At 40.8% G+C, this 26,950-nt stretch overlaps 1 protein-coding gene across 11 annotated transcripts in view; it reads left to right on the plus strand.

Moving 5' to 3' along the window:
- The window catches only part of SMOC1 (SPARC related modular calcium binding 1), a 321,506-nt gene that overhangs the window by 120,746 nt on the left and 173,810 nt on the right, over positions 1-26,950 (plus strand). For all 11 annotated transcript variants that reach the window (XM_082242604.1, XM_082242601.1, XM_082242606.1 and 8 more), the window contains exons 2-3: positions 14,300-14,471; positions 15,445-15,557. In XM_082242604.1, coding sequence (XP_082098730.1) covers positions 14,300-14,471; positions 15,445-15,557 — 285 coding nt within the window. The remainder of the gene's footprint in view (positions 1-14,299; positions 14,472-15,444; positions 15,558-26,950) is intronic.

Consider the following 26,950-nt stretch of genomic DNA (forward strand, 5'->3'; position numbering starts at 1 on the left):
TCTGTGGAAACCATTGTGACAGAAAATACATGAATTCAGCAAGCAGCTAAGAGCTGTCTGCCACATCTATATATTTTATTTGGAAGGATAAAAGGAATAACTTATTTTTGTCTCAGTAAACATTTAACTGAGCAACAATATGATTACCTCTGTAAACAATACAGGTTCAGTGGGGCCTATGTTTTGTGCTGGGTGTGAGTGCTTTACTTCAGGTAAAAAGCAGGCCTGTCTGGGACACAACTCTGGGTTGTGCTTGTAGTGTTAGGGACTGTGATTTTCATTTTATACTGTAATGGTGACCATACACTATACGAAAAATCAGCCGAAATTCGGTTATTTGGACAGTTCTTTCGTTTTTCGGACAGTTAATGGGCACAAATCGGTAATCGGTTGTGACGTTTTTGAGCCGAAAAACGAAGGTATATGTGAAAAAACGAACAAAAAACAGATTCATTTATGTCCATTGAACGATTTATCGGTCATCACGGCCGAATCATCACGATTTCACGGCCGAGTGTTCGTTTTTTCGAAAATGAGTTTGAACTATTTTTTTGTATAGTTTATGGCCAGCATTAAAATAGATATAAACCGTGGATCACATTTTGTTTGATAAAACACATTGTGTGTGATTTACTAAAACTGGAGATTGCAAAATCATCTGAAGCTCTGCAGAGAAACCAATTAGCTTCCAGGTTTTTTTTTCTGTCAAAGCTTAACTTGAACAAGTTATAAGCTAATTGGCTACCATGCACAGCTGCACCAGATTTAAAGTGATATTAATGTCTTGTTTTTTTCTCTTGTTTTTTTTTTGTTCAAAAATCACAAATATTTCATGCTTACCTGCTCTGTGCATTTGGTTTTGCACAGAGCAGCCCAGATCCTCCTCTTCTTGGGCCGCACACTGGCATTCTTGGCTCCTCTCTCCTGCCGAGTGCCCCCACAGCAACCAGCTTGCTATGGGGGCATTTGAGCCGAGACGCTGCTCTGCGTGTCCATTCAGACATGGATCTGCAGCTCGGTCCCGCCCCCTCTCTCTTCTTATTGGCTCACTAAATTTAATTGATAGTAGCGGGAGCCAATGGTGCCCTGCTGCTGTTTCAGCCAATGAGGAGGGAGAGCCTGGACTGACAGCCGAGACAGTCGTGCAACATCGCTAGATAGAGATGGGGCTCAGATAAGTATTAGAGGGGTTGCTGCACACTGAAGGTTTTTTATCATAATGCATTAGGTTAAAAAAAACCTCTGACTGTAGAACCACTTTAGGGGCATACACATGGACCAAATATCGGCAGCATCGGGCGGTTCAATAGAAACCCAACAGTTATTCAACCGGTGTATACAGAAGCTGGTCCAACAGAGGCGGTGTGTTCTGGGGGGGGGGGAGCACCCACCCTCCTGTCAGAACACAGTAGATCATCGGAGGAGATCGCTCTACCAACAACAAAAAGTTAGTACAGAGACTCCTCCTGAGCACTTCAGTTTTTTTTTTCCTTCAGCCAGCTGTGTTAAACAAAAAAGCTAATAGTGTGTACTAGGCTTAAGTAAATCAACCCGTGTATCATAAACAATTGCCATAACTTTTGCTTTTAAAAAATATTTTTTCCCCTTTTTTAATCATCTTTTGCATCTCAGTGATGTTGATATCCTCCAGCCTCTTTTAGACGCTTCCTGTCTATATGCACTTGCTCTATTGGTGGCTGCACATCATTTCTCCGGACTGGATTCCTGATGATGGAAATGGCAGACAATGCCTACATGATAAATATCAGTATGGCTGTTCCACCAGAAGTATGTTTGAGAGGGTGACAACACAGTTGGAAAGCAATGGGAGTGCTGGCACCCTAAAACAGGAAGTGATTGAACAAGGACCATCATAGCAGGATCACCAGGTGGTATTTTTATGAAAGCTGCATTTTTAAAAAAAATGAAAATTGCTTTGGAAATTACATTGACATAAGATTTGAAGGGCCTTCAAATGAGAATTCCGATCAAGTCTGTCTGTCCATTTTAAGGCAGTTCTGAACAGAAGCTTAATAATAGTCTATGGGTAGATGGATGTAAATGGACATGTGTCTGTTTACATCCGACTACCACTAAGTGCATGTTGGTGAGAGAAGAAATTTGGAAATTACATTGACCTAAGATTTGAAGGGCCTTTAGATGAGAATTCCGATCAAGTCTGTCTGTCCATTTTAAGGCAGTTCTGAACAGAAGCTTAATAATAGTCTATGGATAGATGGATGTAAATGGACATGTGTCTGTTTACATCCAACTACCACTAAGTGCATGTTGGTGAGAGAAAAAAAAAAAAAACCCTAACAGGTATGTGACCTTTTACGTTTTTTTAGACATATACGCGATGGATCCAAGGTAAGCATATGTAAATGGCCTCATGTTCGTTTACATCAGGCTGCTTATATACCTAACATGGGTCCACTAGGCTCAGGTGGCAGAACATTGAATGGACACAGAGGTTTCAAAAGTGACATCCATTATGTTCTGCTCCATTTCAGCAGGAGGTCTGTTCATGAACACCCTACTGATCGGAACAGACTGTGTGAGTTTACATGCACTTTAACTTTGAGTATTTGGTGGAGATAAAATAACCCATGAGATTAAATACAGATTTATGAAAAATAAAAGACTTTATTGTATAATTCATGCTTTTGATGTTTATGTTTGCCAAGTGAGTGGTGTGATGAGCAAATAATTATGAGATAAAAAAACGATTGCAGATAAAATAGCTCCAAAAGTCTTGTAAATTGACCCTTTAACGTTTTTTTGGGTGTAGCATGTGGTTGAGGTATAGCTGGAGAGCTTTGTCTACACTATTATCAGTCTCTTGGCGCTTCTGACGAAATTGGCAGCCACAGTTGGCGTTGAACCTGCAAAAAAATATATTTACGGTTGTTTGCGCTTTAATCATTGCATTCAAAAATAAACACTTTGCTGTGAACTTGCCATGACCCACACACATGGTAAGCTGGTCAGCACTTTTCTTAACAACATTATGTAGATGAAATCTCTCATCCCAAAATCTCTTGATCAACACTTACACAACACTCAAATGTGAGTCAGAATGGTAATTATCACACAAGGATGCTCTCCACATGGCTCGTCGGTCTTAAAAGCCTACATTAGAGTAGTTGTAAGCAAAAAAAAAGGCATTTCGATTTTATAGAATACCCATTAAAATGGTCCCCCACACATTACCTTTAGCCCCTGTTCACACCTGAGCATTTTTCAGCTTGTAAAATGCTCTGCTCTGAAGCTCCAAAACACCCAACAAGCAAAATCCCATGAAATTCATTTTGAGGAGAATAGGGTGTGTCCCACTCAAAATTCATTTTGAGGAGAATAGGGTGTGTCCCACTGGGGAGATTTTCCCTTAAAAGAGAAGTATGGCGTTTTAAGCCTAGGTGGATGCAGCATTAATCTGATGCTGCATCTGTCCCCCACCACCTCTGCACTGAGAACTGAGCAATCAAACACCACTGATCGCTCAGTTCTCCCCTCCACTCTGAGCAGTGAGTGGTGACTGTCAATCACTGGCTCTCTGTTCTGCCAGCATTCACTGGAGCACAATGCTGTGGAGGGGGCGAGAGCAGCTCGCTCAGTCTCCCTGTGGATTGCTGAGAGGCTGACTCAGCTGCAAGTCCAGGCATCTGGGTGGATCCCAACTGCCAAGCCAGGATCAATCCAGCGCCTTGACCAGCTGAGTGAAGTCAGCCGACAGCGGAATTTAGCCTGCTATCGGCTGAAAAGGGGACACAGGAATCAGAGATGTATAGTAACTAAGTAGAACTACTTCACTACTGTACTTAGGTACCGAAAGGCGGTATCTGTACTTTCCTGGAGTAGAATTTTTTTCTCCTACTTCCACTTTTACTTCACTACATTTTTTTCAATGATTTCAATACTTCTACTCCAATATTTTTTTTTTTGTGCTGCATAGTTACTCGTTATTATTATAAAAATTACCACTGCCAGAACAGTAGATGGCAGGTTTCATGAAGCTCAAAACGTGTATTATCGGCGCATACGAAAATAAATGCTACTGTATGTATAAATAAAAGCTGCATTTGAAATAATAAAAAACAATATGATGTTCAAACTTTTGACTTCTTTCTTTTAATAACTACATAACACAGTACTTGTACTTTTACTTTCAGTACTTGAGTAGCAATTTTATTTTCAAAACTACTGGTACTTTTACTTTCAGTACTTAAGTAACAACATTTTTTAAAAAACTACTTGCAATACTGAAGTACAAAAAATGTTGAATACTTTAGTACTTCTACTCAAGTCACTTTTTGATCGAGCACTTGTACTTTTACTCAAGTATGGGTTTCGAGTACTTTATACAACTCTGACAGGAATATAGAACGAACTGCACTCCTGTGATCCTTAGAAGTAGGGCCAAAAAAGCTTTGGCCTTGCTTCTCCTTTACCTTCTTGTTCTGTAGACGCAACAGGACAACTTCAAGCAAGCAAAGGTTCAACATTGAACAAGCACTCTCGTGGGAAGATTGCCCCCTATTCCTCTTCTGAGGGCAACTTATAACTTTGGATTTTCCCCTACCTTTAGTTCTGGTAACATTTGTCACTGGGACAAACAGTGAGAGTAAATTTCCCCAGTGTAAACACAGACCACAAAACAGGGTTCTAATGTCACCCATTCTGTCTAAAACAAGAAAAATCTAAGCAAACCTAACCCTCCAACAACCAACCAGCATTTTTTCCTTTCAGTTACAAGAGTGCAACTCCATTCTTACCTAAGTTTGCACTCATGGGTCCCTCGTAGGGACTATTCATTCCACTCATTATGACATAATTACAGCGCTACAGTGTTGAAGCCTGAGAAGACCCCACCACTGGACAGCAATGGGAAGTGTCCACATCACCCAGGCAGTAAGAGGACCCTCTCACTCTGCTGTAAGGAAGCTGGAATACTTAGAATTTCACATATCTGCACATTTTGGTAAATCAAAGTAGCCTTCACAATAGTTTTTTTCTTCAACTAAAAGGGCAACAATTGTGGGGGGAAGGCGCCCTGGAAACAGCTTCTACTAAATAAACCTGCATGATTCTTACAGTTTAAAGTAGTAAATAACTGCAGGCCTATATCAGGGCACACCACAGTAGCCATCCAAAATGTCAGCTGGTGTTAGAGCCCATTCACACAGGGGCGACACGACTTGCTGGGGCGACCTGTGAAGTCGCGGTGCACAGCGTGCAACTCTGCGCGACATGCACGGACTTCATATTATTGAAGTCAATGCAAGTCGCCTCCAGGTCGCCCCAAAGTAGTACAGGACCCTTTTTCTAAGTCGGAGCGACTTGTGTCGCTCCTATTAGAACGGGTCCTGTGCTAATCAATGGCAGGCGACCCACCGCGACTTGTCAGGCGACCAAGTCGCCTGACAAGTCGCGCTAGTGTGAATGGGGTCTTACAGGGTAAGTGACAATAGGGTTTGCAGTTCTCTTTGTTTGCCAGCTCCCTGGTTACTGCATTTTGCACATCACTGAGACTTCTTGTCAAATCAAATGACAACTACTAGTACCTGTGAGTGTGGTCAAAGTGTACTTACATCTTATATGTGCCATATGGGTCACCTACAAAGCGTGCACTGTTGGTGAGGACTGGTCGGAGAAAAACTCTCCTAGGTCCTCTGGGACTTAGATTGCAGCTTACAGTACATATGAAGGATCTTTGACTGGATATTTCCCATTGCCAGCTCTTCCCATTGTTTGTTTAAGAGTGTGATTATGATCTTGGTGTGATCCCTGAGAACTGCAAAGTTACAAACTGTTGTTGGTTTTGTAATTAATGCCTTTTAGAATGAAGACAACAGGAAAAAAAAGGTCAGAGTGACCTCAACTATCTGCCTTGGTGTAGTAATTCAAAACAAAAAGCCAACATGTTCAAAGGTGCAGTTTAATCTGGATAAATTATTCAGTGGTTCTCGATAGTATGTATATGGATAAGGTTGAGGAATTAAGCTTCATTAGAAATATCTCAGCAACAGAGTTAATTTGACATTTACTCCGTTATCTCTTCTGATTGACATTTTCCCAGATCCACCCAGAAGGTAACAAACATCACACAGGCAGAAGAAATGGACTAAAGTAACACAACGTTGTAATACTGTAGCAATAACTTGGGTTCATGTGTGTTAGTTTTATGTAGAGGCAAATCTTTGATAAAAAGGTTTTGAATACAGTAGAGAATGATATCTATTTTTCTGTCTATGTTCCGTTGATGGGAAATATTTTTTTCTTTTCTCCATCTTTCCAGTGTTAATTTCGTAGACTTAAACTGACTAAAACGTTTTCGTCGACTAAATTAACACAATTTTAGTCAACTAAAATACGACTAAAACTAAAACAATTCAGATGACTAAAATACAACTAAAACTAAAATGGCATTTTAGTCTTAAGACTAAAATACGACCAAAAGTAAAATGGCATTTTAGTCAAAAGACTATAACTAAAACTAAATCGAAATTTGCTGCCAAAATTAACACTGGTGCATGCTCAAAGCTTAATACCATAAATAATAACATATTTGATTTTTCACTCCAGGACCAGCAGTAGTATATAATGAGTTTGGAAATTGTACAGAAATGCTTAAATAATGCATTACAAATTACAATTGAACTACACCCATTCGATTATAGATGACTAAAATGAGTTATAGTCGACTAAAATGTACTGGAGTTTTAGTCGACTACATACGACTAAAACTAAAACACTTGCAGAAGACTAAAATGGGACTAAAACTAAAATGCCATTTTAGTCCTAAGACTAAGACTAAAACTAAATTGAAATTTGCTGCCAAAATTAACACTGCATCTTTCCATATAAAAGATTTCCCCATCTCTTCTATTCCCACAAAAGATGTACTGTGAGATTGTGGATTTCCCATCAATTTCTATATTTTATCCAGAACATAAACAAGATCCATTTTCAGCCAAAATGTTTTATATTGTTTTGGATAGTGGGAAGGATAAAAGTCTTTGTCAAAATTGTATTTGAGATTGTATTGTATTTGTTAATTAATTATATTGTATTTGAGATAAAAAACGTTATTAAAAATCAAACACATTTTGGGGATCCACCCCCCTATATCAAGGCTTGAAATTAAAAATGTAAATACACAGAATGGATGCAAAATATGAATTTTGTGACCAGGCTGAGTCCATTAGAAGCCAGTCCAATATTTTTATTGGTATCCTTGTCCCAGTAGGTTGGGAAATTTCTTAAAGACAAAAACCTATTTTAAGCACAGTGTGGGGAAGCCTTTAAGATTTGTGAAAATGTTTTCATTGCTGTCTGATCCTTCCTGTCCTGGGAACAGTCAGAGCCCTAATTTCTTGTACTGTATGTCATTTGTATGTCACAGCAGGACAGGAAGTGAGGGAAATCTACCCCATGTGGTCATAGTCAGAAATAAAAACCTCACAGATATTTTACCTCTACCAAAATATAGTCGATGTTAGGCTTTAATTTTCACAAGTACATTAATATGCAAGCCTGTTTTACAGAGGAACTCTGTTCTAATGGCAGGATGTTGTTTAAAAACAAGACACTCTTGAAATCATTAAAACCAAATATAAACAATTACCAATTCTACTTCCTTCTCTTACGATGGGAAAACTGCTTTTATGAACAGCGCCTTGTGCCATCCTTTAGATAATTAGCATTTCCACCCATCCTGTTCAATACATTATACTGACTGACAGCATACAGTAGCTTCAGTTGTATTTTTTGCCAGGGGCACATCACTTACCCATGATATACTGAGAAAGAGCATTAGAAAGAAGCAAATACTGAAGATTTTCTTAAATGTGTTCATGTAATCATTTACATACGGATATTGCTTAGTGTTGATCATGGATAAAAATCGATGACTTAAAAAAAAAAAAAACATTTTTTTTTTTAAATCAGATTTTTTAGATTTTCATTAAATTTATTTTACAAAAATGCTTTCTAAAGATAGTTTTCTATTTCAGATACAGTAATAATTTAGTTTATTCAGCATTAAATGAAGCTCAGTTAGGTAGCGTGTGTATATATATATATATATATATATATATGTATATATATTAGGGATAGACTAATATGTTTTTTCAGGGCTGATACCGATATTTTGGCCATTGCATATTGGTATCGGCCGCTATGGGCCGATATTTTGTACATTTAAAGTTTTTAAAAATAAAGACAATTTTTGACACAAATCTGGTACTGAACATGTTAATTTTTATTTAATGCTTAATGGCTGGCTTGCTGGCACCCTGTGGTGGGTGGCTGGCTGACTGGCACCCTGTGGTGGGTGGCTGGCTTGCTGGCACCCTGTGGTGGGTGGCTGGCTGGCTGCCACCCCGTGGTGGGTGGCTGGCACCCTGTGGTAGGTGGGTGACTGGCACAGGGGCTGTGGGTGGCTGGCTGGTACAGGGCCTGTGGGCAACTGGCTGGTACAGTTCCTGTGGCTGGCTGGTACAGGGCCTGTGGCTGGCTGGCTGTCTGGCACCCTGTCTGTGGGTGGCTGGCTGGCGGTCTGGCACCCTGTGGTGTGTGGCTGGCTGTCTGGCACCCTGTGGTGGGTGGCTGGCTTGCACCCTGTGGTGAGTGGATGGCTGGCACAGTGACTGTGGGTGGCTGGCTAGTACAGGGCCTGTGGGTGGCTGGCTAGCTGGTACAGTGCCTGTGGCTGGCTGGTACAGGGCCTGTGGGTGGCTGGCTGGTACAGGGCATGTGAATGGCTGACTGGCTCGCTGTTACAGTGCCTGTGACTGGCTGGCTGGTACAGGGCCTGTGGATGTGGGTGGCTGGCTGGCAACGGGCTGCTGTGGGTGGGTGCATGGCTGTGATACACTCCTGCGAGACTAATTCCAACTCCAGACGAGGCTGTCCAAGGCGAGGGAGGCGGCCTAAGAAGGCAGAATGACGTCACAAAAATATTGGTTAGTTCCGGGGCCGATACCGATATATCGGGAAAGTACTAATAATTGGTCTATCCCTAATATATATATATATTCTGCATATATTTATATTCTGAAATATTTACATTTTTGATAAACTCATTCAACGATACCAAGCTCTGCAAGCTGAGATAACATGCACTGCATTGATGCATTCACACAATTTAATACCAACTACCAGCAAGAATGAGTCCTTACATTTAAAGAGCAACTGTCATTTCAGATCCATCATGGCAGCGCCTTTTAGCGGGCATCCACTCAACTGATGCTGCCATGTCCCCTACCTTGTTGTGTCACCCTGCCCCATCACCAGACGTCCCATTAAAGTGAATAGCACTGTTGATGAGTCAACATCGGGTCAGAAGAGGAGCCACAGCGGTACAGAGATGACAGTTGTTCATTAAAAATTATGAATTATTAAATTATGATTAAAAACTAGTTGATTTAAATCAAGCCATTTTACTTGTGATTTAAATTATGATTTAAATCGACTTGATTTAAATCAAATCCACCCTGCTGTTGATGTACTCTAAAAAGTGAGAATGAATGAAACAAGACTATTATAGCTTGGGGCAGTCTGAGATTTCTTCATATTGCTGAGCGGCATGTGGAGATTTTAAATTACTTCAACTTGAGTCGTCATGGAAAACATCTTCATATAGAGGAATAAGGTGCAAGGTATCTGGAATTAAACTCAAAATCTTAATGTGACTGGTAATATGTCATCATAGCCTAGGGACCACCAATAGGTGGGAAGATATAGCTTCCAAAGCTATCATTGCTTAAGCCAATCTGAGGTTTCTTTACATTGCTAATCTGTGTGAGGACATTTTTGATGATTTCAACTTGAGCTGTCAAGAGAAACATCTCCATATAGAGGAATAAGGTGCTTGGCTTCTGGTAATAAAGTCACAGTCTACAGTAGTAACATTTTTTTTTCTTTTGTTCCTCAATAATGTTAATTTAAAATCTTTTGGTATAATTTTGGATTCTTTGATTTGTCCATCCTCATACAGTATATTGCATGCAAAATGACAGTTTTCTAAAGGTATGTTGTCCGCAGTCCCTGAGACCTATTCATTAAAATGATACTAAACACATACTATTTAATTTACATTGTCCCTTCTATTTCTGTATATGGATAATGGCACTGCAATTATTTTAGTAATAATAAATAAAAATAAAAAAATCAAAGTATCTTTTTCCTAATGGATATACAGCTATCACATGACCCAGATATTTCCCAGCTTGTCTGAAAGAAAACATAAGCAAGAGGAGCATCTAGTCCTCTGATGCTGGTCACAGGTTTAAAATAGAAAAAAAAAAAACGCCTTTGGAATAAAGAGTAAAAATAAATAATAACAATAAACTGTTATAAATAGTTTTTTAAATTGTTGTCTGATTTCTGCCAGTCACAGACTGTGTCACACACCTCCAGTTTTTGTCTTAGAATAGGAGGGAGGTGAAGTCTCCATTAATCTACATGTAGTATCCCACCTCCATTGTATTTAGCTAGTTAGTGGGCGTGGAGGAGGAGGGAGGGAGTGAGCTGTCATTTTCCACTGTGTATACAACCACATGGGTGACTGTATAGCCACATGGGCTGCTCAGATATGGTAAGGAGGAAATGCTCAGTGCAAAAACTCACTTAAAACTGAGCATGTGCAGAGATGCCAACACTGCTCTGCAAAATCCCTAGCTAAATTGGGGACTTGGATAGAAGGCGGAGATAGAGAACTGCAGGATCAACCAGGTTTTTTTTGCAGAAAACAAATCTTATAGCGGCTGAGTATGAACAGCATGTAATACACCATTTATTGATAGTTTTTATGAAGGGGTTTTAGTGACACTTTAAGGCCTTGTTTACAGGAGTGGCCAAGGGGTGATAAAACCAGGTCATGGTTTTACAAGCTTTCTGACTGCCGGGCCGCAAGTTAACATGGCCAGTGGGCATGTCAGTAAACATCTCCACAGTGAAAAATTACAACCTGTCATGTTTGGCAGGGCTGTAGTTCATGCAGTTGTGCCTTGGTGCTACGGGCTTTCACTAGGTAAAACAAGCATTCAGGAGTTGACATATCACCTATAACCTCTGAACTGATTGTTAGATGCGTCTCAAAAGAGATCCACCATTTTTAGAGGGCCGGTAAGCAATGCCGCACATATGAACGAGGCCTAAAGGGTACAATTGAAATCTTGATATTTGCTACAGTAGTTGTGCTTAGCCCTGCCCCTTTCTGGCCCAACCCTTTCTATTGCTCTATTATTTTGATGTGATTGGAGCTAGGAGGCAGCATCATGGTCACCAGCTCTTAAAGCCCGTTCACACTAGAGCAGTGTCCGGCATTTTTCCCTGCACTAGATGAACACCAATCACCACTAGGGCACATACAAATCAATTGTTCTCACTACAATGCAGCCTGGTAGTGGGGTGCAGTGATATGCTGCATAATATCCCACCTCACTGGATGGCACTGCGCTGACATGAATGAAGTGCCACATTGTACACTTCAAATAATGTTCTGGAAAAAATAGGGAGTAGAATGTGCATCACACAGCCCCCTGTTGCAGCCCAAAACAGACTGCTGCGTCACACTTAAAGTGGTTGTGAAATCAGAAGTTTTTTTTTATCCTAATGCATTCTATGCATTAAGATAAAAAACCTTCTGTGTGCAGCATCCCCCCTTAGCCTCCCTTAGCCCCTTAATACTTACCTGAGGTCTATCAAGATGCAGCGATGTTGCAGGAGTGTCTCAGCTGTCTGGGACTCCCCTCCTCATTGGTTGAGACAGCAGCGCAGCACCATTGGCTCCTGCTGCTGTCAATCAAAGTCAGTCAGCCAATGAGGAGAGAAAATGGGTGGGGCCAAGGGGGTGGCTCCCTGTCTGAATGGACACAGGGAGCTGTGGCTTGGCTCGGGTGCCCCTATAGCAAGCTTCTTGCTGTGGGGGCACTGAACATGAGGGAGGGTCCAGGAGCACCAAAGAGGGACCACTTAACAGAGCAGGTAAGTATAACATAATTGTTATTTTTAAGAAAAAATGAGACGTTAGTATTACTTTACCCACTCTGGTTTAGTGTACAGGCAATTGTGAATGGGCCCTTTAATGATATCTACACCCAAGAACAAACATTTTATATATTGTAGCCTTCCTGCCCTTATATGCGGTGGCTATATTGTTTTTTCCCAAAATAAGAACCTTTTCAATAAGTACAAAAATTGCGTATTGATCTTGCGAAACATGCAGTGTTCCTTGTCACTTCCTATGGGCTGAACTGAAAGCACGAAAACTCTTACATCCTTTACAAGCCTTTTTATGTAAACACACAAATAATTCCTCATTGCCCGTGTAATGGTCATGAAAAAAGGAGACAATTTTGCAGTTCTAATCAGGAGGGCAGCATGGGTAACAACCATGTCTCCCACCACAGATACAGTGGAGGAGTAAATGGAGCCATTCAAGGACATGAAGTGTCCCTGGGGGGGGGGGGGGCAACCTGGGTGGGATATTTATCATCATAGCTCCCAACATTCCTTTATTTGGAGGGACTGGCCCCTTTTTTAAACCAAATCCCCTGTTCCTTCTTTCCTCCTCCATTTTCTTTTTTTTGTATGATGTACAGATCACTATAAATAAAAAATGTATATCCTGAAAATGTTGTGCTACACGAACGCCTAATACCTGACCTCCAGATGACTGCATTTATTATTTTGATAAGCCAAAATAATTAAAAAAATGTGTCATGGTCTGTGCAACTGAGGGCTTGGCAGGAGCATGCCACGTGCCTACATACTTTGTGCAAAAATGTGTCCCTCCTTCTCATCTGAGAAAGTTAGAAGGAATGCATGAGCATTTTTTTTTCTACAGTAATAATGTGGAACATTGCTGGATAGTGTAACCTGGGATATAATATTTAGTCTAGCATGGTAGCTGATGTGGAGAGACCAATGTCATGATTAGCTGGTTCTTTTACAGCTGTGGTGTGCATGGCATGGGCATGTATACAGCAACAGTATACAGTTTGAAGCCATGTGTAAGTGTTGTAACCTGTAAATAATCCAGTGTGGGTTATGTATTAAATGATTACAGGTGAGACTTAGACTAGCCGTGTGGTGAGGCTGAATGAGAAGAATCACTTGTTTCCCCTATGCTTCCTCAACAGTAGGGATGAAGGAGTCTCTCCCTTGCAACCTGTTGAACTCAGACAGCAGCAGCACCTGGAGGTTGTTTGAACACCCACATACTGACAGCATCAAGTGCTACTTTCAGGATTTACATAGTGAATGCAAACCCAAACACTAACTTTCAAGTGTCTAAAGCTGGCCAAACATTGCTTGAATATAGTGTGATTCCTGCTGAATCAGCCAAATTTTGAGCCATGGGTGGCCCTGTCAACACCACCTGGCTCAACAGGCTTGATGCTGTGAATGTGTAGGTATTCAAACTGCCGCAGTACCTGCCACTGTCAGAGTACCCACACATTGACAGCATCAAGTTTGTTGAACAGGGTGGTGCGGACAGGGCCACCCATGGCTCAAATTTTGGTCGGTTTAGCAGGAATCAGACGAAATTCGAGCTGTGTTTGGCCAGCTTTAAAAACTTGAAAGGTAATGCTTGAATTATGAGACTGATTCAAGGGCATCTTTTAAGGACAGAAATATAGGCACTACAATTGTTCTTTAGCCTGCATGGTCTGTAGTTCTGTTACTACTTATTACATGGGTGTTCAACCTGTGGTCCTCTAGCTGCCTCTGCCTTTGGGAGTCATGCTTGTTTAACTGATAGTCTTGCATGACCTCATGGGACTTGTACTTGTAACAGCTGGTGGGCCACAGGTTGAGCACCCATGACTTATTGAGTCACTGACCAGATATAGGCACATAGATATCAGGTGTTCTGACAGCGGGTATAAACATGTCCTTTCCAGGTCAGCGACCAGCAAAATTAGTAACAAAAAGATAAGAGCCCAGGAACTTGACCCTTCCAAACTAGGTCAGCTAGGACAGTTCCTGTATTTCAATCTTGGCAGGCTTTTGTGAGAGCTTTGGAACCACTGTTCAAACCATTCATAAACATTGATCACATCTGTCACATCTCCTGGGAAGCTCCTGTAGTGTATAATCAGAACTGACTGCCTTAACAGATTAAAGGCATCTGAAGTCATCTATGATAGTACTAATTGTGCTATTTCTGGGTATACCCACCCAAACACAACAGACTCTTCTTTACCTGCCTTCATTAATTTATGACAGTGCTTATAGGGTTTTATGTTTGTATCTTAACTACATGTTGTCTTTTTTTTTATTTTTACAGTATTTAATAAGTGAGAGGGACAGAGACCCCCAGTGCAACCCTCATTGTATCAGAACACAGGTCAGACCAGTTTGTGCTTCAGATGGACGAACCTATGAATCCACATGTGACTTCCAAAGAGCCAAATGCAAGGATGCTGCACTTAATGTGGTCAATAAAGGAAAGTGCAAAGGTAACTTACTGCCCAGATAGCAAGGATAACTTTCCACAAATTTGTGGCAGTGTTGAATTGTAAGTCTGTTACCTCGCTGCACATTTTCACTGGCAAGTTGCACATTTGCAGAGCACTAGAAGCACAAGTTCCAGTTGACACTTTTCCAATTTGTAGAAAATTTTAATGGCAAGTCTCTAGCAAGAGCAAAATTGCAGTGATGAGTCTACCGCAAGCGCTCTGCAAGTCTACAGCATGGAAGTTCAGCCACAGTGACCCCTGTGGTGGGATGACTATTGCACAACATAACTGAACCAGAATTTGCAGCAGACTTGCAGAATGTTCACAAAGAAAGCTTATTTGGAGTCATGCAATGCATACTTGCTGTAGTTGTGCAACAAACTTGTGAAGCCTAGCAAGTCTAGCAATAGCTTAGCAAGTCATTTTCAAACTTGCAACACAATTGCTTGTTATCTGGGTGCTTGATGAAAGAATAATGTTCATTGTCCATGATAACTTAAGTAGACTCTGTATCTTTGCCCATTCATTGCAAAGTGATGGTGACTACTGATAACTCACTACCAGAAAGAAATATTCACCTTCCCACACATTCCCCCACAAGTCTTTGCTCTGTAAGAATCAAAGCTGCATTACTGTATCTCAAATGCTCTAACAGATCAGGAAACTCTATATAAATCAACTGGCCACCCACAGGACCTTATTTTTGTAGCATGCTCCCCCTTTGCTCCATTTACTCTCTTTCTAGGTGCCATGCTGTATTCCTTTGAGTACTGCAAAGTATCCTTATACCTTGTTCTGCCTTGTTGGCTGTGTATTAAAATGGCTCCTTTGATGTTGCATGCACTTGCTATTGGCTTTCATGGCTATACATGTCTCTTGTAAAAAATGGTGCAAGATTTTAGCACAGCACTAATATTGCAAGCCATATAAAAATGAAATAATGCAGTACAACTGTTGATAATTTTTATCCCAGATGCCGGTCAGAGTAAATGTCGTCTGGAAAGAGCTCAAGCGCTGGAACAAGCAAAGAAGCCTCAAGAAGCCGTCTTTATCCCAGAATGCAATGAGGATGGGTCATTTACTCAAGTGAGTAAAGAAAAGTAATGTGCTGGTCATAATGGCCAAATGCTTCTTGGACTAGGTTTGCAGTGCCATTTGATTTGGAAATATAAAATTGTACTACATTACAACATTTAAAGAGAAAGTATAGTGAATGGCGATTTTTATTTTTTTAAAGTTTCAGCAACAACATTTTGTTTCACTGTTTTTAATATTTGTAAGGATTTACAAATACTTATGATTAATACAGGGTAAATCCATTGTTCTGTGTGTGCAGTGCATGCTGGACTGCCTAATCGCCCTGCATTTCTGAGAGGAGGATGGCTTGTGCCCCTCCTCTGAGTCATTTAGTTGTCTGAGTCATTTAGTTGTGGGTAATCTGAGATCATGGTATTCAGGTTTACAGTATAAAGTCTAGTGCACACAATGAAATTATCGGATAAATGATGGTCTGGTTTTTTTTTTTGCATGCTAGTCTCCATATCAAAAATGAATAGGTTACTAAAGTACAAATATTCTCGAACAACAGAATATAAATTCAGAAGTGATGTAATGTATTGTATTGTATTTTTGGACGAAAACTGTACTGACTAAATGAAAATTGTACGATCTGGAATAATACGAGAACAATGTTCGTGTTGTCCCTTTGGATAAGTTTGAATATAAGCTGCATACTACAGAACTCCGCTGTGAAGAAGGTGCAGAGGAGTGGTTTGCTCTCTGATTTAGCACATGTCAGTGGTGCCCCCTTGTGTTTGCTCTTTCTTGGACAGGTGCCACCTATTCCGTTTTCAACTTTGCCAAGGCAGGGCTGAGCCACGCTGTCTGTATCTATGGATGCAGACAGGGCAGCTTGGGAGTGAGCCTTCATAAGTGTCCCCAGTAGAAAGCAGGGCAGGAGGAGCCAGGAGCGCTAGCAGAGAACCCAAGAAGAGGAAGAGTTGGGGTGCTATGTGCAAAACCACTGCACAGAGCAGGTAAGTATAACATGTTTATTATTTAAAAAAAAAAAAAAAAAAAAAAAAGCTTTAATATCTCTTTAAGGAAGATGAGCTCCTATAATTCACGGCAATGATTCAAGGCATTCACATGCATAAGCTTTATTATATAGTGAATTGCAAAGAAACAATGTATTTAAAGGTGCCAGGAACAAAATAACATTCTGGTAGCTCTCCTAGTACATGGAAATTATATACAAGTGTTAATTGTATAAACTTAGCAGTTTCAGTTTACCGTTTGATTTTCAGACCAAAGTTCATGCGTAAGATTCCATTTCCACACTGTAAATTAAAATTATTACCCAGATTTTGGATGTATTAAAGTCTGTGTGGTCAGAGGTTAGATAATGGCCTCTCGTGGTGATTATTCCAGCCTGTGTTGCCAGGAACAGGGGTGAACCTGAGCTCAGGTTTCAGTAAAACTTGCTGGAAAACTCAGTCTGTTGCCTCTGCTCTTACTCCCTACTGGTGGTAATTTGGCAGTGTGTACATTGTTAGAGCAGTCTGATTCAGATGACTGATGATTCTGTACTGGACAGATTGTTCTTATTCTTCCATCAATCATATTTTTGGCAACTGCAATAGACAGAAAGACTGTACAAAGTTGAAGGCATTTGTATTAGCTGTGAGGTTCATGCACTGGGAACTGCATAATAATCTTGTGCAACATTATTTAGTTATATGTTATGTATACAGTAGGTGTCTGTACATGAAGTCATTATTTCAGAGAAGGCTCGTTTGAGACCACCATTGTTTGCACAGATATCTTATAGATGAGGTGGAAGATATGATTGTTCAGCCGGGTCATCTGTGCATGTATACGGTTCTCAACCTATCACTTCTGCTGTCTCTGACAAGATAGCGCTTTCCTAGACTGCATAGATTGGTCATTACCATTCCTGACCAAAATTTATAAGTTAGACAGCTTACCACTGAGAGCGAAAAGTTTCAGACAGACATATTTGTAGATATATAAATACCAGCTCATAATTCATTTATAGGCACTGAGTGTGGTCGCTATTCTGTACTTCTTTGAGAGGAATATTTAAAGGAAAAGTACAGCCAAAGCTTGTTTGCCTGTACTTCTCCTGTGCATCACAGGAATGCAGTTCGTTCTGAACTCCTGTGACCTGTTTTCAGCAGACAGCGGGCTGAAGTCCACTGTCTGCTGATGTCACAGAACTGGTCCAAGATCGCGACAATGGAGTCGGGACCAGCCCACATGCCTGGACCAGCACCTAGCTTAGCCTGTCAGCGAGCCGCTAAGAGCCTGAGCCAGCCACTACCTCCACAGTCCAGCACTCCAGTGAGCATAGGGGGGCAGAGCAGAGAGCTGCAGATTGACAGTCAGCAGCTTTGTGTTAGGCGAGCTCTGAAAACCGAATGTTTGGCAGTGTTGGATCACTCAGTTCTCAGTCTTAGAGGCGCCAGGGGACGGATTCAGAATCGGACCGATGCTGTATCCACCTAGGTAAGTATGATTCTTAAAGAAAAAAAACCTCATACTTCTCTTTTAACCACTTGCCGACCGCCCACAGTATATTTACTGCGGCAGTCAGCCCCTCACAGGCAAAGCGACGTAGTACTACGTCACTAGCCTGTGAGGCTCTAGGGGGCGAGCGCGCGCTGCCGGATGCGCGCTCCCGCCCCCGTTTGTTCACGGACCCCCCCGCGCGTGTCCGCCGGGCACTCGCGATTGTCCGTTACAGCGGGAGAAAGGCAGGCGGCTAATGTAAACACAGCCGCCTGTCATTCTTCCCTGTGTCTGCTATGTAGGACCGTTGATCTCTGTTCTTACACCTCAAGCCACAGCCAATCACAGTTAGAAGCACGCCCTTTACTCGTTAAAAAAAAAAAAAATGACAAAAATCTATCCCTTAGTTAGTAAACGCAATAACTTTTGCGCAAACCAATCAAAATACGCTTTTTGAGATTTTTTTTTTTTTTTACCAAACATATGTAGCATAAAACAAATTGGCCTACAATGTTAAAAAAATTTTATTTTTATTTTTTTTTTTTGGGGAATTTCATATAAAAAATTTGAAAAATATTGTTATTTGTGCAAAATTGACGCTCTTTTTTTGTTTATAGCGCATGATCAAAAAATCGCACAGGTGATCATATACCACCAAAAGAAAGCTCTGTTTGTGGGGAAAAAAGGACGTCAAATTAGTTTAGGTATAGCGTCGCACGACTCCGCAATTGTCCGTTAAAGTCACGCAGTGCCGAATCACAAAATAGGCCCTGGTCAGGAAGGGGGTAAAATCTTCCGGGGCTTAAGTGGTTAAGATTCACGTCAGTCAAAATATGCAGCTTGAACAGTACTAAGGGGGATTTACTTAAACTGGAGAGTGCAAAATCTGGCACAGCTCTGCAAAGAATCCAATCAGCTTCTAGGTTTTATTGTCAAAGCTTAAGGCCCCTTTCACACAGGCGGACCGTTCAGATCCGCCTGTCCGTTTTTTTGGCGGATCTAAACGGTCCCCCCATGCATCTCTATGGGGGATCGGATGTCAACGGAGACATGTCTGCTGACATCCGATCCGTCAAATCTGGACGGATGGAAACCCTATTTTCCATCCGTCCAGCGGATCGGATGGGATCGGATGAGAACGGACCGACGGTCCGTTCCCATCCGATTTCCCCCATAGAGATGCATGGGGAACTGACAGCTGTGTCTCCGCACACAGCGCAGAGACACAGCTGTCATCCTCCTGCTCAGCGGGGGATTGGTGGATCGATCCCCCGCTGAAAAAAACGGAATCCGTCCGACGGACGCATAGTGTGAAAGGGGCCTAACTGAACAAGTTAAAGCTAGAAGTATGATTGGCTATCATGCACAGCTGCACCAGACTCAGTGCTTCGGTTTTAGTAAATCTCCTCTCTAGAGTATATAATCTAACTGCAGAGTGTCTTCACTCCAGTGTTGATTATAGGTATCAAAAGGTCCTTTCTACAAAGTGATTTGATTTCTGCTGGAGCTCCCTTTTCCTATCCTTGGAGCTGTAAAAAATAGGGAACCCCAAAGTCTGTACTCGTTTAAGTTCACAGGAGCATCTATCACATCCCATAATGTGCTTTATTCTAATTGTGGTCAGAAATATTGTTCCCATTTACATCTCTGACCTTAATCCACATTCTTCAGTGAGTGTAGGAAGATGAAGTCTGAGGAAAAAAGTGCAAAGCTCAGAATGACTGGCAAGAACCTGCAGTCCCACCTAAAGTAATTAGGGTCAATTCACTAAAACCCATACACAAAATCAGAATATTGTACAAAAAATTCCGCTTTTAAAGCGATCGTATGATAATGTGATCATTGGTACACAGCTTTTGTTCAAAATTTTCAGAAGGGGTAAACACGAAAACATTTCTCGTACGATACCAGATCTACGATTTTCTTTAAATCAGTACAGTTTTTGTCCAAAAATACAATACAAATACATGACGTCACTTTCAAATTTTTATTCTGTCGTACGAGACTTTTCAAACTTTAGTAACCTATTTATTTTTGATATGGAGACTAGCGTCCAAAAAAATAATGTAATAGGCTTTAATCATGGGCCTCCAAACTCTGGATAAAGGGCCAGTTTACTGTCCTTCAGACTTTAGGGGGACAGAATGTGTATGAGTAGAAAATGTCCTGGTGTCATTGGGAATAAACAATTCCCCATCTTTGATATTTGGGGGATAATACTGCACTGTCATTGGTGTCAGTGGAAGGAATAGTGCCTCATCATTGGTTTCTGAGGGTGGAATAGTTCCCCATTGTAGGTAACAGTGGGAGGAATAGTTCCCCAAGAGCTGGAAAAAGTCAAGTAAAGGGCCACATTCGGCCCCCGGCCGCAGTTGGAGACCACTGAACTAAATGATGACACATGCAATATTTTAATTATTGTTCATTATTTTCTTTTTTACAATGCAAAATAGTGCTTTCAGTTCGCTAAGGTTTTATTGTATAGACCAGTTAAAAATACAGCATGTACTGTACTTATTATCAAATCCTTTAGCCTTTGTATGTAAAAGCACGTTCACAAAGTTTGCTTTTTTGGAGTGGTACATTATTGCTATCTTCTGGTGTTACCTAGAGATCCTGCTAGTAGCAGAGCTTCTTTTTGCAGTTTGACAGCCCCTGGTAGTTAGCAGCAGCATTGACATCCCACTCAACATGATCCTTCCATCAGCCATTGGACTGATCAACCAAATAGGCAACTTAATGAACAACTGAAGCAGTGTGCATAGTAAATATACTTTAACTATTTCATGTTAAACAAAAACTCATCCAAGCCTATGTTGTATTCACATACAGAGCCTTGAAAGAGTATTCCTACCCTTTTAAATTTTCCACATTTTGTCATGTTACAACCAAAAATGTAAATGTATTTTATTGGGATTTATTGTGATTGACCAACACAAAGTAGTACATAATTGTGAAGTGGAAGGAAGACGATAAATGGTTTCCAACATTTTTTACAAATAAATATCTGAAAAGTGTGGCATGCATTTGTATTCAGCCCCCTTTAGTCGGATACCCCTAAAACTAAACTAAAATCTAGTCGAAACAATTGCCTTCATAAGTAACCTCATTAGTAAATAGAGTCCACCTGTGTGTAATTTAATCTCAGTATAAATACAGCTGTTCTGTGAAGTCCTCAGTGGTTTGTTAGATAACCTTCGTGAACAAACAGCATCATGAAGGCCAAGGAACACACCAGACAGGTCAGGGATAAAGTTGTGGAGAAGTTTAAAGCAGGGTTAGGTTATAAAAAAAAATCCCAAGCTTTGAACATCTCTTGGAGCACTGTTTGATCCATCATCTGAAAATGGAAAGAGTATGGTACAACTGCAAACCTACCAAGACATGGGACATGGCCGTCCACCTAAACTGACAGGCCGGGCAGGGAGAGCATTATTCAGAGAAGCAGCCAAGTGGCCCATGGTAACTCTGGAGGAGCTGCAGAGATCCACAGCTCAGGTGAGAGAATCTGTCCACAGGACAACTGTTAGTCGTGCACTCCAAACATCTGGCCTTTATGGAAGAGTGGCAAGAAAAAAGGCATTGTTTAAAGAAAGCCATAAGAAGTCCCGTTTGCAGTTTGCAAGAAGCCATATGGGGGCAGCAAACATGTGGAAGAAGGTGCTCTGCTCAGTTGAGACCAAAATTGATCTTTTTGGCCTAAAAGCAAAACGCAATGTGTGGCAGAAAACTAACACTGCACATCACCCTGAACACACCATCCCCACAGTGAAACATGGTGATGGCAGCATCATGTTTTGGAGATGCTTTTCTTCAGCAGGGACAGGGAGGTTGAGTTGATGAGAAGATAGATGGAGTCAGATAAAGGGCAATCTTTGAAGAAAACCTGTTAGAGTCTGCAAAAGGCTTCAGATTTGGGTGGAGGTTCACCTTTGAGCAGGACAACGACCCTAAACATACAGCCAGAGCTACAATGGAATGGTTTAGACCAAAGCATATTCATGTTTTAGAATGGCTCAGTCAAAGTCCAGACCTAAATCCAATTGAGAATCCATGGCAAGACTTGAAAATTGCTGTTCACAGATGCTCTCCATCGAAACTGACAGAGCTTGAGCTTTTTTGCAAAGAAGAATGGGCAAAAATGTCACTCTCTAGATGTGCAAAGCTGGTAGAGACATCCCCAAAAAGACTTGCAGCTGTAATTGCAGTGAAAGGTGGTTCTACAAAGTATTGACTCAGGATGGCTGAATACAAATGCACGTCACACTTTGCAGATATTTATTTGGAAAACATTTGGAAAACCATTTATCATTTTCCTTCCACTTCACAATTATGTGCCACTTTGTGTTGGTCTATCTCATAAAATCCCAATAAAATACATTTACGTTTTTTCAAAGGGTATGAATACTTTTTTCAAGGCTGAACATTCTGATTAGAAACTATTGTGACATACTGACCATTCTAGTAAAAATCCCGCTATAACCTTTTCCAAAAATCTTTATTATGTTTATAATAAATGTACAAGTAAAAAATCTCAGTATAATCTAGCTGTAACATAATATATATATATATTTATATATATATATATATATATATATATATATATACACACACGCACACACACACACCAATCAGCCATAACATTATGACCACCCACCATAACCAGTCAAGGCATGGACTCCACTAGACCTCTAAAGGTATGCTGTGATATATGCACAGCTGTCAGTAGCAGATCATTTTGGTCCTGTAAATTGCAAGGTGGGGCCTCCATGGATCAGACTTGTTTTTTTTTTTCAGCAGATCCCACAGATGCTTGATTGGATTGAGATCTGGAAAATTCAGAGGCTCAACGCCTTGAATTCATTGTTGTGTTCCTCCAAACATTCTTGAATTCATCAAGCTAGGCCACCTTCTTCCATTGTCCTGCGGTCCAGTTCTAATGCTCATGTGCTTATTGTAGGCACTTTTGGCTGTGGACAAGAGTCGGCATGGGCTCCCTGACCAGTCTACGACTGCGCAGCCTCATACACAACAAACTGTTATGCACTGTGCGTACTGCCACCAATCTTTTGGAACTAACATTAACTTTTATAGCAATTTGAGTTACAGTAGCTCTTCTATTGGATCAGACTACCCAGGCCAGCCTTTACTTCTCACGTGCATTAATGAGCCCATGACCATGTTGCTGGTTCCCTGGTTTCCATCCTTAGACCACTTTTGGTAGGCCCTGACCACTGCAGACCGGGAACATCCCACAAGAGCTGCAGTTTTGAAGTTGCTCTGACCTGGTCGTCTATCTATTACAATTTGGCACTTGTCAAAGTCACTCAAATCCTTATGCTTGCCCATTTTTTCTGCTTTTAACAAATCAACTTTGGGAACAATGTGTTCACTTGCTGACAAATTTATCCTACCCACTTTTTGGTGCCATTGTAATGAAATAATCAGTGTTATTCACTTCAATTGTCCGTGGTCATAATGTTATAGCTGATTGGTGTATATTTCAAACTACATATATATTTAAGTGCACTGTCAGGTTTTAGTGTAGTGGCAGTTACTGGATACCACTAGTAACATTAGCTTTTGTATTTTGTTGAGTGTAAAGATTTTGCATTGTTTCTTATGTCCATAGGTAGGCATAGACAATTTTCAACACATCAGCGTTTTTTGTTTTCAGCGGATTCTGGGACCGCTAAAGCACAACAGTGTCTGTTACATCATGCACTTCACACTCAATAAAGATAGTTTATGAAAGTTCAAATGTACATATGCTACAATAAACAGTTTTATTTGTACTTGCATTGTGCTCAGATCTTCATTTTTCATGTCCAACTGGCAATGGGGTCAGTTCACTAAGCTGTATGAAATATTTTAACTGTTTTCCTTATCTAACATTACATTTCCCATCAGAATATTCAGTTCATAAAAAAAAAAAAATCACCAATATAAGGAATCATGCATGAAATAGTTACTTAATCATAGTCTTTGTTCCCCATGGATCTTGTTATATCTGATAAATTATTACTTCATTTCATCCTCCAATAGTTCTATTTTCTGTTGTCCACAAATATACTTTGGAAAGCCTCAAAATTCACTCCAGTCTGAAGCTGATGGTATTTTAAGGGGAAACCTCGACAATTTGAAGTCTGTCCTTCCTCACCTTCATCTGAAAATATTGGTTGATTTACTAAATGAGTAAGGCTCCATGTACACGGGACGTTGATAAAAGTCCCTTTGAATGCTGGAATTTTTAGAACGTTTGAAACGTCCGTTCGGTCGCGTTTGTACCCGCGTTTAGCGGGCGTTTAGCGGCGTTTGCGGGCGTTTGCGTTTAGAAGCGTTCCTAGAGGTCAAAAAAATTATTCCTCTTTAAAATGGAAAAACGCGAACGCTAAACGCGGGTCATCGCGTTCGGACGCGTTTGGACGCGTTCAGACGCGTTCGGACGCGTTCAGACGCGTTCGGACGCGTTTGTGCGTTTGAAACGCCGGGAAACACACTTTCGAACGCAAATAATTGCGTTCTAAAAACAGTCCCTGAACGCAACTGCCTGCAAATGACTGTAAACGACCTGGTGTACATGGACAGATAAGATAAAATGTAGATGGGTTCAGGGGCTTCTGAAAAAAACACCCAACTGCTCCTAAACGGCCATTTCCAGCGTCCCGTGTACATGGAGCCTAAAGGCTGTTCACTTAAGTGAATGCCCACATTGCAAAATATGTTCACTTTTCAAACGTAATATTAGTAAATAAGGCAAAAGTGTGTTCATTCAAAATACCCAATCATGTGAACACTGTGTCCATTATTTAACTTGCATATGATTTGGTATCCAAAGTGATTGCATATGATGGGGTATTTCCCAACAAGATGTAGAATTTCACTTGAAGTTTTTCATTTTGAGAAAGTTCCCTCATTTTTTTAATTGTTAGTGGGGTCAAATTGATTCGTTTTCATCTGCAGTTTCGAGAAAATTCAAAAGAGCGGGATGGGACATTTTTCTCAAACAAATGCATTTCTTACAGTGAATGTCGTTTTTGTTCGTTAAATTCCCTTCATTACACAATTAAATGTTAAGGACAAACAACTTTTTTAACCACTTTAAGACCGGAAGGATTTGCCCCCTTAATGACGAGGGCACTTTTTTCGACTTGGCACTGCGTGATTTTAACTGACAATTGCGCGGTCTTGCGACGATGTACCCAACAAAATTTACGTCCTTTTTTTCCCACAAATAGAGTTTTCTTTTGGTGATATTTGATCACCTGTGCGTTTTTTATTTTTTGCTCTATACACAAAAAAAAAGCGACAAGTCTGAAAAAAAAGAACAATATTTTTCACATTCTGCTATAAAACATTCCCAAGTAAAAAAATTTAAAAATCAAAATTTTTTAACATTTTAGGCCAATTTGTTTTCTGCTACATATTTTTGGTAAACAAAATCGCAATAAGCGCATTTTGATTGGTTTGCGCAAAAGTTATTGCGTCTACTAACTAGGGGAAAGATTTATGTAATTTTTAATGTTTTTTTTTTTTTTTTTTACTAGTAATGGCGGCGATCTGCGATTTTTGCGGGACTGTGACATTGCGTCGGACAGATCGGACCCCTGACTGACATTTTTTACACTTTTGGGGGGACCAGTAACATTACTACAGTAATCAGTGCTAAAAATATGCACTGTTACTGTAATAATGACACTGGCAGGGAAGGGGTTAACATTATGGGTGATCAAGGGGTTAAATGTGAGCCTAGGGGAGTGATTCTAACTGTGGGGGGGCATGGCTTGTGGAATGACCATAGAAACCTGTGATCCTATATAGAAGGATCACAGGGGCTCTATGATCATTCCAGGGAGAAGAATGGTCAGCTGTGTTTACAACAGCTGACCGTTCTTCTCTCTTAGCGGGGAACGATCGCGGGTGTCAGGCGGAAATCGGAGCTGCCTGCCCGCTGCATCGGCTTCCCCATGTCCGCTCGCCCCCTAGCCTCCTGTTGGCGACCGCCGTACAGTTACGGCAAATCACGTAGGATCGCCTGTCTGCCGCAGTACATCTGCGGCGGGCGGTCGTAAAGAAGTTAAATACTTTTAAATGACATAGTCATTGAATGTACTGAGAATTTTCCTACAAAATCTCCACAAATGTTTGTTCAAGAATCTAGTGTAGCGCCTCCTTTGCTTTACAAAGTGAACATTCACTCTGCTAAATGAGCAGCCTATACATCTTTAGTAAATCAACTTTGTCTGAAAAACCTGAGGAGCATGCACCTAATGAACGTATTACTCTACTCTGGTACAGTTATCCTTTACGTTACTCCCCTTCCAGCATTTCCCAAAAGTCTTTTACTCACCTGTCAATGCTCCTGTCAGATCCATCTATCATACGTTTCAATAACAGGTGGCCTCTCTAGAGGAATAAATTAGATTTGAAAAGAAGGAAGGGACCAGCTGGAGGAGTTTGCAGCAGTAGTTGGGTAGGACGCACAATGTGATTCTGGCAGGAGCGTGGGCAGGTGAGTATGTGACTTGGGGGGAAGGGTTGGTGGCTGGGTAAATGAACAGATAACTTTATGAAAGTAAAGTTGTCCTTGAAGTCAGAACTTCTTATCTGCATATCTCCTATATAGAGATCAAAGAACACGCAAGCCAAGCAACTAGCATTTTCAAATGGAAAATTTAATTGCAACAATCTGCATGTTTCTTTTAGTGCAGGTGATCATTTTTTTGTAAATTAGCTTTTAAATACAAATTTGGCCCAAACATCTTAAAGGTGGTAATTCAATTGGTCAATACAGAGTAATATTGATTTAATTGAAAACATTGCTTTCTCTATCGTTCATCGACAGTCGCAGCTCCATATCTTCTTAGACCATTGGGTTATGCTCCTCCAATCAGGAATAGGACACTAGGCAGGAAAAAGCTTTGGCACGCCTATGGGGGCTGTCCCTA

This window comes from Pelophylax lessonae, assembly GCF_965119305.1.
Source record: "Pelophylax lessonae genome assembly, chromosome: 13".
In the NCBI taxonomy this organism is placed as follows: Eukaryota; Metazoa; Chordata; class Amphibia; order Anura; family Ranidae; genus Pelophylax; species Pelophylax lessonae.